This window comes from Helianthus annuus, chromosome 4 (genome assembly GCF_002127325.2).
Source record: "Helianthus annuus cultivar XRQ/B chromosome 4, HanXRQr2.0-SUNRISE, whole genome shotgun sequence".
Taxonomy (NCBI): Eukaryota; Viridiplantae; Streptophyta; class Magnoliopsida; order Asterales; family Asteraceae; genus Helianthus; species Helianthus annuus.
The window spans coordinates 155,731,413-155,745,217 of NC_035436.2; the positions used below are offsets into that span (position 1 = coordinate 155,731,413).

General features: G+C 38.9%; 1 protein-coding gene across 1 annotated transcript; it reads right to left on the reverse strand.

Moving 5' to 3' along the window:
- Positions 1 to 6,210: 6,210 nt before the first annotated feature.
- On the reverse strand, positions 6,211 to 13,501 carry LOC110937006 (VAN3-binding protein). The gene is made up of 6 exons (XM_022179418.2): positions 13,107 to 13,501; positions 12,241 to 12,363; positions 7,198 to 7,630; positions 6,898 to 7,113; positions 6,708 to 6,815; positions 6,211 to 6,630 (listed from the first exon to the last, which is right to left on the reverse strand). Exons 1-6 carry the CDS (start codon positions 13,428 to 13,430, stop codon positions 6,416 to 6,418), a joined length of 1,419 nt encoding a protein of 472 aa, XP_022035110.1. The 5' UTR covers positions 13,431 to 13,501; the 3' UTR covers positions 6,211 to 6,415.
- Positions 13,502 to 13,805: the final 304 nt, after the last annotated feature.

Below are 13,805 nucleotides of genomic sequence, written 5' to 3' on the forward strand. Positions count from 1 at the left end.
TTATAGAAAAAAAAACAATATGCTAGAATCGTATTCCCCCAAAAATCCAAAATCAATTGGTTAGTAACAGAAGAAAAATTGGTTGGAGATGGTAATATTATAAAACCAAATTCGTTGTCACCATTTTCTCTGTTGTCACTTACATAGTTCACTGCAAAAAAATATATATAGTACTTTCAGTATACCCACAAGTTCGATTACACATGTTGTGTTCACTCTAAGCGATTTCAAGTTCTTCAATTCTTCAAGTTTCCATCTCGGCTATTAGGTTTTAAGTCTATGTTGGCATAAGTGTGTAGTTTGATTCATTAAGCATGTTTGGCATAAGTTTTTAACTCAAATACTCAATATTTGATTAAATTTATGAACTCATTAGTTGTGATTTTTGGTTTTTATAGGATGGTTATTTCATATGAACTTTAGGTCTTAGGCAATTTTAGTTTTATAGAGCTAATGCTAATGGAAATTTAGGTCTTTCTTTTGTTCTGTGAGTTGCGACCCGACCCAACCAAAAAATGGTAACCTATGGTTGTGAAAATATAAGTATATAACCACTCAAAAAAATGAACCCAGAGGAAAAAAATCTTAGATCCGCCACTGCTCCAGGGAAATGTTGATCCCTTAAGTTGTTGGTTATGACCTTTCGTTTATTCACTTCTAGTCTCCATACTTGCATAACTAATCTATTCCTAATATAAAATATTTATAATCTAATTACTAAACAACCCTCGTACTTTAAGATGTGAGGGATTAGAACTTCACAACGGGGGTCACATGTGTAATTTCTTATACTTAGAGACCAAACATTCGATATGAGTAGACCACGTGTAATTAACTCTTATGCTCTGTCATCTGGCCCGTATGATGACGCAACATGGTGTATGTATAGCTTCATTAGTGTATAAGGAGTAGTTACCTTAAATATGAAAGAGATGTAACATCATAAGCTCGTTACATTCGAATATCATTTAAATTTGTTTACATAGTAGCATAATAGTTTAAAATAAAAACAATGAAACACTAATGTTGTTGGTTTGGTTTATATGATTTACATCTCTCATGTTCATGGAATGATAGACAATATAATTAGTACTTAGTTCGTATTTTTATATGTATTAATTTAGTGGTACTTAAGTGTAACATCTTGTCCTATATATAGGACCTCTTTGTAATCCTTTATTCAATAGAATCAATAATACGTATCCTGTGGTTTAATATGGTATCAGAGCCATATTTTTAAAACCCTACAGCAAAACAACTTCTGCTGCAAGTCAACCCTATTCTGCCGCCATTCCCCTGCAGCCCTTCTTCTTCCTTATTTTTTTTTCTCTTCTGATCTCCATCACAACCACAACTAAATCCGGCTCCATGGCAATGATATCAGCATTCACAACCGCTGAGAAAACAGCCCACAACTCACATAAGTTTGCCTTCACACTTACACCTACAAACTATGGTTTTTGGAAAAACATGATCCATCCCTTCTTAATCACCAACAATTTATATGGATATATTGACGGAACAATTCCCTGCCCACCACCCAGAACCGCAGCCACCACTGACACAGCCTCCATGGATAACCCAAGCTACCTGCACTGGATCGCAAACGATGCCCATGTACGCATGGTCATCATCTCCACAATCTCCGAATCTTCGTTTCAACATGTTCAGGGTGCAACCTCTCGGGAATTATGGCTCTCACTTGAACGTGCTTATGCACCACACAACTCCTCAAGGGAATACACTCTAAAAACTCAGCTATTAAAACTTGAGATGAAGAGTGACGAAACCTCAGCCGCCTACCTATGCCGTGCACAGGAATACGCTACAGCCCTAGCTAATATTGGTGAGCCATTCAAAGACAAAGACCTGACCATGTTAACCATCTCTGGCTTGCGTGATGAGTATAATGGCCTGAAAGCCAACCTTATTGCTCGTCAACCACCCATTACCTTCAATGAATTACACGGTCTTCTTAGTGACCATGAGTACATGCTTCATCGCAACCTTCCCACTACACCCCAGGTTTTCATGGCCTCCACATCTATCCCAAACACAGCTGGTCTACTGCCTACTCCTATGTCCAGCCCTTCTTCTAATGCAATGCTGAACTCCTTGCAACAACAAGCAGCTCAACTTGGGTATCAACTCAATCCCATCATTACTCAAAACAACCACTCTCAAGCTTTTTATTCCACTCGTTCAGCAAACAATTCTCGAGGAAATCGTCGTGGTAATTACCGTGGCAGCTCACATGGTGCAAACACTAGGGGTCGTGATGAGTCCCGTTGGGCTGGTAGTCAAAACCGCACGCCACAATTTGCTTGGGCATCCACCCAAAACATGGTTTACGGTCATTGTAATCGATGCGGTATAGGACACATCCCTGCGCAATGCCCCAATGCTTCCTCAGTTCGTGAATCTTCACAGGCTAATTATGCGGCTTTCTCTGAGACTGGGTCTGTAAACGGTTCTGTGTGGAAACCCGACACAGGGGCCAATAGTCATGCTACACCAGACCTGACAAGTTTGGATAATTCTGAAGCCTACCTTGGTAACAATTCCCTTCATGTTGGCAACGGTAATCCTCTCCCTATTTGTCATATTGGTTCTTCCAAATTTTATTCTCCTAATAAAACCTTTACCCTAAATAATATCCTTCATGTTCCTAAACTTAAAAAGAACCTTTTATCTGTTCAACAATTCTGCTTAGACAATAACGTTTTCTTTGAATTTCACTCCTCTTATTTTGTTGTGAAGGACGAGTCTACACGTACCATCCTACTTACGGGTCCAAGTAATCAAGGTTTCTATTCGCTCCATCTTCCAAATTTGAAGTCTCTACCACATGTTTCCTTCACAGCAATCAAGGCACCCTCCACCATCTGGCATCAACGTCTCGGGCATCCTCATGCTCGTGTTTTTCAATCTATTGTTTCTCCTAGTAATTTACCTGTTTCAAATAAATTATTTTCATCTTTATGTGCTTCTTGTCAAATGGGGAAATCCTCTAAATTGTCGTTGAACCTTTCAAATTTTCGTACTAATAATATCTTGGATTTGGTTTATTGTGATGTTTGGGGTCCAGCCCCATCTCTTTCCTTTAATGGTTGTCGATTTTTCTTATTATGTGTCGATCATCACTCACGATATATGTGGTTTTATCCACTGGCGAACAAATCTGATGTTTTTTCTACCTTTAAATTATTTGTGCAAATGGTCGAAAGACAATTTAACACTAAACTTAAACGGGTACAATCTGATTGGGGGGGTGAATTTCGTAACCTTGCACCGTTTTTCTCCTCACTTGGCATCATTCACCAGCGCTCGTGCCCTCACACTAGCGAACAAAATGGTATTGTAGAACGGAGACACCGACATGTCGTTGAAACTGGTTTGGCTCTTCTCGCTCATTCTCATGCTCCTCAACGTTTTTGGGAGTTTGCCTTTGAGACAGCCGTTTACCTAATAAATCGGCTGCCTTCACGAGCCTATTCCAACACATCCCCATTTGAACGTTTGTTCCACAGATCACCTGACTACTCTTTCCTTCGAGTTTTTGGGTGTGAATGTTTTCCTTACCTACGCCCATATAACCATCATAAAATGGATTTTCGATCCACTCCCTGTGTCTTCTTAGGATACAGCTCCATCCATCACGGGTATCGTTGCCTGGACTTACAAACTGATCGTGTGTACATTGCACGTCATGTCCGGTTTAACGAGCACCTTTTCCCCTTTCAACCATCTCCTACATCTCCTACACCTGATTCAATCAACCATGCACCTCCCTACTACTCCTCCTACCCAGTCCCTTTCACTACACCGACTCAAAACTCGACACCCATCACAACCTCAACACCTCAGACCCCCACACCTACCCATCCAACTACTACTTCACCCACACCTACGACTCCTAACCACCATAACCTGGACCCCACGGTCACATCCTCAAATAGTACCCAACCAACATCGGCCACTACTACTCCATCTCCACCACCCCGTACTCGTCCTTCTAACCTACGACAAAATCCTAAACCCACCATTCGATTTGATCCTTCCGCTTATCATACCTTTACTGGTCCCTCTGATACTCTTGAACCTTCCTCATTTACTGTCGCTAACAAATACCCGGAATGGCGCCAAGCCATGGCTGAAGTGTTTGACGCACTTGTTCGGAATGGGACGTGGTCTCTTGTTCCTTGTGTTGAAAATACTAATGTTATTGATTCAAAGTGGGTTTACAGGATCAAAAAGGATGCAAACGGAGACGTCACTCGTTACAAAGCCAGACTTGTTGCTAAAGGTTTTAACCAGAAACCTGGAATTGATTTCCAGGAAACGTTTAGTCCCGTCGTCAAAGCCACAACCATACGGGTTCTTTTATCTCTCGCAGTGACGAATCAATGGACTCTTCGACAATTAGACGTTCAAAATGCTTTTCTTCATGGTGACTTAAAAGAAACTGTGTACTTACGACAACCACCAGGGTTTATTGACAAATCCAAACCCGATCATGTTTGCTTGCTGCATAAGTCACTTTATGGTCTAAAACAGGCGCCACGAGCATGGTTTGAACGTCTTAGCAAAACTTTGCATAATCTTGGTTTTCATGGTTCAAAGACAGATCCATCATTGTTTATACTAAAGGACCGTGGTACCTTGGTGTATCTCTTGGTTTACGTGGATGACATAATTGTTACAGGCAATAACGATAAAGCCATCAATACCGTGATTGAACAATTGGGTACCTCTTTTGCAGTCAAGGATCTGGGAAACTTGCATTATTTTTTGGGCATTGAAGTTGTTAATCATGGTAAAAACCTGATCCTATCTCAGCGCAAATACATTTCTGACTTGATTGACAAAGCTGGTTTATCTGACTGCAAACCTGTATCCTCTCCTATGAGTACCTCTCAGATTCTTACTCTTGGTGATAGCCCACTTATTGCTAACCCCACGAAATATCGTCAAACAGTGGGCGCCCTTCAGTATGTGTCTTTATCCAGACCCGATATTACCTTTGCTGTGAACAAAGTATGTCAGTTTATGCAGAATCCCACAGAAAATCATTGGTCTGCTGTCAAACGGATCTTGCGTTATCTTAAAGGTACCTCCCACTTTGGTCTTTTCATTCGGCAAGATTCAGGCTCCACACTTCATGCCTTTACTGATGTTAACTGGAGCACTACTTTGCGAGCATATTCCGACGCCGATTGGGCCGGGTGTCCGGATGACCGTCGATCCACAGGGGGGTTTGCAATATACTTAGGCTCCAACCTTATCTCATGGAATGCTCGAAAACAACGTACGGTATCTCGCTCATCCACTGAATCTGAGTATAAAGCTCTAGCAGACACTGTTGCAGAACTAACGTGGCTGGAGGCATTGTTACACGAACTCGGTATTACCCCAAAGGTTACACCGACACTTTGGTGTGATAATTTAGGTGCCACATATCTCTCTGTCAATCCTGTCTTTCATGCTCGCACGAAGCACGTTGAATGTGACTATCATTTTGTTCGCGAGAAAGTTGCTCAAGGGAAATTACAAGTTCAGTTTATTTCTACACATGATCAGATAGCCGATGTGTTTACGAAACCTCTACCATCTCAAAGATTCTTAATGCTAAGGTCCAAGTTGCAGGTCGTTCCCCGCCCTCAACTTGCGGGGGGATGATAGACAATATAATTAGTACTTAGTTCGTATTTTTATATGTATTAATTTAGTGGTACTTAAGTGTAACATCTTGTCCTATATATAGGACCTCTTTGTAATCCTTTATTCAATAGAATCAATAATACGTATCCTGTGGTTTAATATGGAAAGAGTAAACCATCATGTCTCTATGAGATAATCAAAGCATATAAGAGCCAGTACGCCTAATGTCCAGAATCCATGAGGTTCGGATCAACACACCGTGGCAGAGCACCAAGCGTACAACATTGAACGCCTTGACACCGGCAATATGTGAGAAATGGAACCAAAGGAGTTAACGCATGTAAACAAAACGATGGAATCAAAACTCGTTCTTTATTGATCGATCTAACTAACAACTTATATTTGATTCAAACGCACGAGGATTAGGCCTTTGAAGCACTACTAATACGCGGATCTTATAACGTTAATCATAAGACAAGTCTTTTAACATTAATCCTAAGACGAGTCATGTTAACCGCAGGACTTGCTGTACACAAATCTAAAGAGATGTTTCAAGGGGCAATTATCCTTAAACCATTAATACGTGATAAAATATAAGAATTCCTTCACAATAACTACCAAAATACCAACCAATCTTATATTATTAAATTCATTACACAACCCCTATTATAACCTTATAATTAATTATAAACTCTCTAAAACCCACAAAACAACTAAACCAGACCACCGTAGTCCTTTACAACACTTAAATATCTCATGCATTCCGACTAAGTTTCTTTTCGGCCACAATCGCCAAAAGCCGCGAAACCCCTTGAGTCCACATATCATATTCTCTTTGGTTCCTACACTCAAATTCCACCAATCCACGGATAGCCGTCCTCAGCCCAAAGTACCGCCGCTGCTCACCGCCATCAAACAGGTGCCGCCCGGGCCACGCTGGCATATTCTTGCAAACCTCCAACACCACATCTGAAATATTCGCGCCCATTAGGTGGTGGTAACTAACACGCATAATCAGTTAAACGTTATAAGTTGAAATCACTTACTTTTATTCTTTTTTGTGATTGTAGAGCCAACATGTTTGCTTTTCATCTTTAGCATCACTTCACCCGACCGGTGGATATAAACAGACACAATTTTCCAGTGAAGATCACCTGCATTATGTGTCCAATATGTTATAAACATGTGCTATTGATTATTTTGCGAGTAGCAGATGTTGAGAAGTTGGATATTTACCGTTACGGGTGCGTTTGAGAAGCTCGCTACCTCGAGCAAGAAGCTCTTGATTACAAATACCGAGAAAGTTTTCTTCGGGTAGGAGCTCCTCACAGTAACCACTGGTGTTTCCATGATTTTTGTTTACTTTGATTCCTCTATCAACTGGTATAACTGCTGCTATATTCCATACCTCTTTCAATGCCCTTGCCTTTAATGTCGCCGCCCCACGTAAAGCTATATAAAAACACAAGTTATTGAGACAATTTGTGTGTTATACGGATCGTTTTAAATGAAACGGGTCGAAAGATAGATGTTTACCTGTGGCAGCTGCAGCAGTGAGAGTGAGTATATCTCCGTGGGACTTGACATTAACAGCCGAGTTGACAGCAGCAATAAGGTGTTCGCGTTCAGCTCCCATGGCTTCTGCCGCCTCAACGCATTGAGCCGCAACCAAGGTGGCGGCAGAGGCAACAGCCATGTCAGTTTTGGCTGTTTGCTCATCTTTTCTGGATGCTGATGCTGCTGCCGTGGCGGCTGCAATTGTGGCCACGGCTGCAGCCACACCAGCAACAGAAACAGCCGCGTGGAGTTGGGCATTGTGGGCTCTCGTCTCTTCCTTTTTCTTCTCTCTTCTCTCTTTTAACCACCGTCCCACTGTTTTTCCAGCAGGGGTGCTGCTGCCACCTGGACCATAACCGCCGCTTCGTGTATTGGCAAACAGGGGCTGCAGTGTGTTGTTGGCTCGAAGATACTGCAATACAGTGCAAACCATGACCTCCATATGTATGTAAATCTAACAATTATCTTAGGAAAGGCAAACTAACTACCGTACGAGTTCTAAATACAAGTCGATTGTTGGTTCAGCTGAAAGCAATATGAAAAGGTCAAATAGCATGACTAATGGTCCAACACAATACAACACATTTCTATTCAAAGTAATATCCCAAATCAAATAATATGTTCTCCTCATGTGTAAGGGATAATACTTACAAATATTTGCAATATTGATCTTAATAGTTTGTACACATTATTTTCTATTTTTTTCACTATATCAACAACACCTAAAATCGCTTATTGTAGTACTCCGATATGCAAAAAGCGGTTGATGTGAGTATGTGATACTTGTACCATAAGCGATTGGCATATACTCATATAACGTATCAAACACGTAAAAGATTAAAGTATATTATATAGCAATAGTGTAGTCAAGTTAAAGTTTTTATTATTGGTATAATTTTTTTAAACTAACAATATATTCTTCTCGATTTAATAAGTTGCAAATACGAGATACACCTTAACCGTGTTTCGACCAATACAACTTATTTGTAAGCTTTCCAGCGGCTTACTGGCTCTTTATTATTATATATATGTGTGGTCCAGAATATTTCTCAAGTTTCTCAACTAGCCTATCACTTCTCACATGATCCTTATCCTATATATATATATATATATATATATATATATATATATATATATATATATATATATATATATAAAGATTATTTGCGGTTCAAAAAAAATACAACTTATTTAAACCTCACATGTTTGACTAATATAATATAATGGAATGGAATAATAATCCAATGAAAATAAAACAAAATAAAACTGAGATGGATATAACAAGCACTCTGAGTGGAGAACTCACACTGTCCAAAAACAGAAACTGTAAGAACATGGTCAGAAACTGGCACAGGGTAAATAAAACAAGACACCATCCCCGAAAAAAAGTAGGTTTAAGTTAAATAAATATTCTTTTTTATGTAAAATTTACCAATTCCAAAACAGTAGAATTAGTAAAAAAAAAATGTACCGTAATAGTAGTTTCCTTTCTTTTCAAGATAATTCAATAACATCAAATTTGTTGATGAAAAAAATTGATCTTAAATTAGTTACTGTCTGTCTGTCTTGGAAGACTGGTAAAACAACAAGTACAGCTGTAGGTGGGTAAAATAATAAAATATTAGACCTGTAAAAAAAGTTGGGGGTAAAAGTTATCCTAAGTTCCTAACACGGTTCTAGAGACTTTAGAAACATGTACATCTTAGGTAAAAACAGTAAAAAGGGTAAAAATGTACAGAAAGCTTATCAATCTCAACCATTATGACACAGTTTCTAAAGCGAAAAAACAAGATAAACAATATAAATGGTAATAAGTAAAAATATATATTGCTTTTAAAAATTAAAAAAATAAAATTATAAACATATTCCGTGGGGTGTATAGTAGTTAATATAGTTGAAATTTGTTGACAAACATTTTCATATATGTATGAGAGGTCCCGACTAAAATATTATACTGGCATAGTGACGGATTTAGCCCAAAAATTCCAAGGTATCAAAAAAAAAAAATTTGGGATCAGGGGTATCATTTGTATAAAAAAATAAAAATTTTACACTACGGACACGGAGTTGAAAGATGTTTTTACACTACGGACACGGAGTTGAAAGATGTTTTTACACTACGTACACGAAGTTGAGGGATATAGCCCAAGCAACCCCTCCCTTATACATTGCCTCCGCCTCATAACCGCACCGTGGTTATGGGTCTGGTTCCGTGTACTGGTTCAGTTTTAACTAGGTTATAAGCAGTTCACTTTCACAACAGTAAATACTTCCTCACATCATTCAAATTCAAATTAATAATTATAACACAACAGTTTCCTGTAAGTAAATAAATAATGAGACATACTATTTCCATATGGCCTGGGAAATGATTTTGGCATAGAAGTATCCATTGTCCTATCAGTCACGTGATGCCATCAAGTAAAGAGGGGTACTTGCATTTATCATTACAGGGCAAGAATTAAACCAGAAAAAGAAATGAAAGCAAACACCAAAAACACTCTAAAGTCCAACCTTGACCCTTACAGTTGTCTAAACACTACTTATGTCTTTTCTCACCTTTATTAATCAAGATTCCCATATCTTATCTTTCATTAAATTTTGGGAAAATTACCAAAGTGGCCGTTTGACCAAGCCATTTTCTAAAATAGCCATTTGACCGGGCATAATGCACCCTCCCATCAAAGTGAACTCCCATATTTATGCACCTTCAATCCAACCACCAGCTAGCCGACACGTGTCCCTGAAGCCTGAACCGGCTTTATGCCGCGTCGCCTGGCAGCCGAGCCGCTTCCCCCCAAGCCAAGCCGCTTCACCGCCTGCCCACAAGTACAAGCCATGCCGCCTAATTTACAAGCCAAGCCGCGTAAAGTACAAGCCGAGCCGCGACAGTTGCATTTTTTAAAAAATATCAAAATATATAAAAAAACATTAAAAAAATATCAAAAAATATAAAAAAAAAATCCAAAAATATCAAAATACTCTTTCTCTCCATATATTTAATAACTCGGTTGAATATTGTGAATAATGGAATTCATTTTTTATCTCTTTTCTCTTTATTTTTTATCAATTATTAATTTAATAATTTAATATTTTATTAAATTAAATAAACTAATATTTTAATAAATTATTTTCCGCCGCTATGTTAGATCCTTTGATTTGAAACTTTTATTATTATTAATTTGCATGTATCATTATGTTTTTTTAATTAATTTTTTTTTTAACAATTACTTAAAAAAAATGCACAAGAAACTAAGAAATATCGTTTACGCGGCATAAATACAGCGAAGCGGCTTGGGGGTAGCGGTGTACCGGCATATTTGTAGGTGAACCGGCATATTGGCAGGTGTACCGGCTTGGGCATAGCGGTAGCGGCATAATGGGCATAGCGGTAGCGGCATATTGGCAGGTGTTCTGCGAAGCGGCTTGGCTTGGGGGGGAAGCGGCTCGGCTGCCAGGCGACGCGGCATAAAGCCGGTTCAGGCTTCAGGGACACGTGTCGGCTAGCTGGTGGTTGGATTGAAGGTGCATAAATATGGGAGTTCACTTTGATGGGAGGGTGCATTATGCCCGGTCAAATGGCTATTTTGGAAAATGGCTTGGTCAAACGGCCACTTTGGTAATTTTCCCTTAAATTTTTCTCATTCAATTGCTCATCAAAAGAAGTTATGCTATGTCTTTCCCATAAAGTAAAATTCACATAATTTACAATTTAACTCTATGATCATTTCATACCTTTTTTTTAACAATCATATCTTTTTTTTTAACGGTCAGAAGTATCTTTTATATAAATATTTATTAAAGAAGAGATTTATCTAAAAACAAAATTATTTACCACAACATCGACCCCTCAGAACAACCAATATTAGCTCTTTTGCCTATTATGACTACGGATGAGCTCGGTACCATAACGTACCGGTACCGAAAGTACTGACCCCGACAATCACCAAAAATGAGTACCAATACGGTATTCAAAGGTAAAAGGCTGGTAAAATAACGTACAATATCGTACTGAAAACACCAAAAATGAGTACCGAATTGATACCGAAATTCGATCGGTGTGGTACGATTTGGTGCCGGTATATGTACTGAAATTACAATTTACAACAGAAAACTTTTTGATTGCCCGAATGAAAACTTTACATAGACTGCTCTAACTCAAACCAGCAATCTCTAATGTTTACTATAGGTGTTACACTCTAAACCATCATATCAATATATTAAAAAAAATCATATAAAGTAAAAAATGACCTCCCGAGATCCGGTGTGTAAAATGAAGCCAAAAAGAAAAATAGGCCTAACGTCTTGTCGACTTAAAGAATCAAAAAGTAAAAGCTACTGCCGGCGATCGGAGGTTCCTATACATATACATAGACTTACAGACTCACGTCATAAGGGTGAAGGGGGTGCACACCTAATAGGTGAGTGCACTCTCTTACGCCAAACCAATCCCCGTGTGCCACATCAACTCCCCTCTTAAACTCCCCTAACACCCCCATTTGATGGCGCCACTCCCCTATTAGGTGAATTGGGTTTTTTTTAAAAAAAAAAAAAAAAAAAAAAAAAAAAAAAGAAAATACCTGATTGGTTGAAACAAAGCTGGCCCCACCACCTTTCCCCTCTCTCCGTCGGTAACCTCACACCCATCTTCACCCCCGATTCGGGACCCCGCGGGGATGGCGGCGGTGTTCCCGATCGGGGAAATGGTTCACCGCTTCCCTCCCCGATTGCGCCCCGTATACCCTAAGGCGCCTCCTCTCTCTCTCTCTCATTGTTTAATCAAGATTCAAAAGTAGCAACCATATCACAATAATTACCTCGTCTTCCATTATACAAAAATAAAAAGATTATTTTCATTTCAGGTCAAAAAGCAACCATTCCCATTGAAAAAGAGTAAAGCAAAGGATGATGAAGAAGAAATTAAACAAGTGGTCACACTTACTTTTTATTTCATTTTGGGATCTAGGATAATTCATATAAATTAAAGAAAAAAGTTAAATGAAGGAATTTATTAGTATTTACCTTGACGACGTCGTCGTAGTCATCGGAAGGTGAGATCGGAGGACTGTCGGTTTCTTCTGTGAGCGTTGCATTTAATGGTCCACTACTGTGTGACAACCTCCCTGATGCTAACGGCGATATATCCTGTTATCCCACAGGCCCAATTCATTTATTTATACGTTAATACAACAAAAATATATAATAAATAAAAATATATCATTTATGAATAACAATTTGGTTTCTCCTACAGTTAAGTTCTAGTTAATATCATTTATTATATTTAAAGACCCGCTATTCATTTCCTAATTATTCCAGGTTTTTAGGTTAAATGCTACTTAAAAGATCAATAATAAAAAAAAAAATCATTTTCCAGGTTTATAGGTTAAATGTTGTAAGATATTGGTCTACTGGTTAAAAGACATGTCTTCCCTAACGGAGATGCTGGTTCGATTTTTGTTTGGGTCATTTTCGAAGGGCTTCTAGGTGAAGGGACGAATGGGGCTCTAATCCCAGGTTCGAACCTGAAGGGAAGCCAGGGTTTACGGATTTCATCTGATTCCAGACGGACCCATGACGGTCAAGGAGTCGACCTTGGAAAATTCCCCACGCAAGGTGAATTTACACGTGAGATTCTTTGCTGTTAAAAAAATTGTTACAAGATCACTAACTATAAATCATTACAAACTATGAAAATTTGGTTAAGTGTCTCATATTACTTTCGTAAATCATCATGTTTTTTTCATCTCCCCTACACATAGCACCAAATCAAGAGGTCTATAGTTGTTGTTGGATTAGAATATTAGATCCCTTACGAGTGATTTTTACGAAAAAGTACGAAAATCAACACAGTTAATCAATGAAACGTAATCTACAGTAAACAAACTCACGGATTGAGACATGATACGTTCAAGCACAAGCTGTGAAGTAGCAGATGACGCAAAAGAAAACGTGTTTCCAGAAAGTAATGTGGCGGCAACCGGTTCCTCCACCGCCTCCACGCCGGAGAAACGGTTGTTTTCACCGGAGTTTTCACCAGTTTCACTAAAATCAGATTTCGGAACCAACGGAGATAGTGGAGAATGTAGAGTCTTTGACACCTGAAGCGCGGCGGCGCTCCATGACCTGGATAAAAACTCCATCGGCTTACGTGGACTCTCCGGCAGCTGAAAACCGCCGCCGTGGTGATTTTGTTCCTGCCAGATAGTTTCCATTTTTAAGCGAAAAATAAAAGTTGATGAGGGTTTTTTGTTAATATCTGATTTTGGGCGTGTTTTGCGCTTCTACATTTGGCAGTTTAATATTTTATAGAGAGAGGGGGGTGTGGTTTAACGGGTCGGGTCGAGTATTTTCAGTATATTCGACCCGGTCAATGTTTTATTCCGTGAGCATTCGCTTTCCACAATTCGTTTTCGTTGGTTAATGCGATGGGTCCTAAATGTATGATGAAATTAATACACGTGTAATTCCTCATGACTATCGTGAAAGTTAACAAATTATTGTTTTGGGATTTTTTTTTCATTATTTCTCTCATGCGCGTATATAATATATACATATTATTATTCTTTTTTCTATTTGTTGCATTTTTT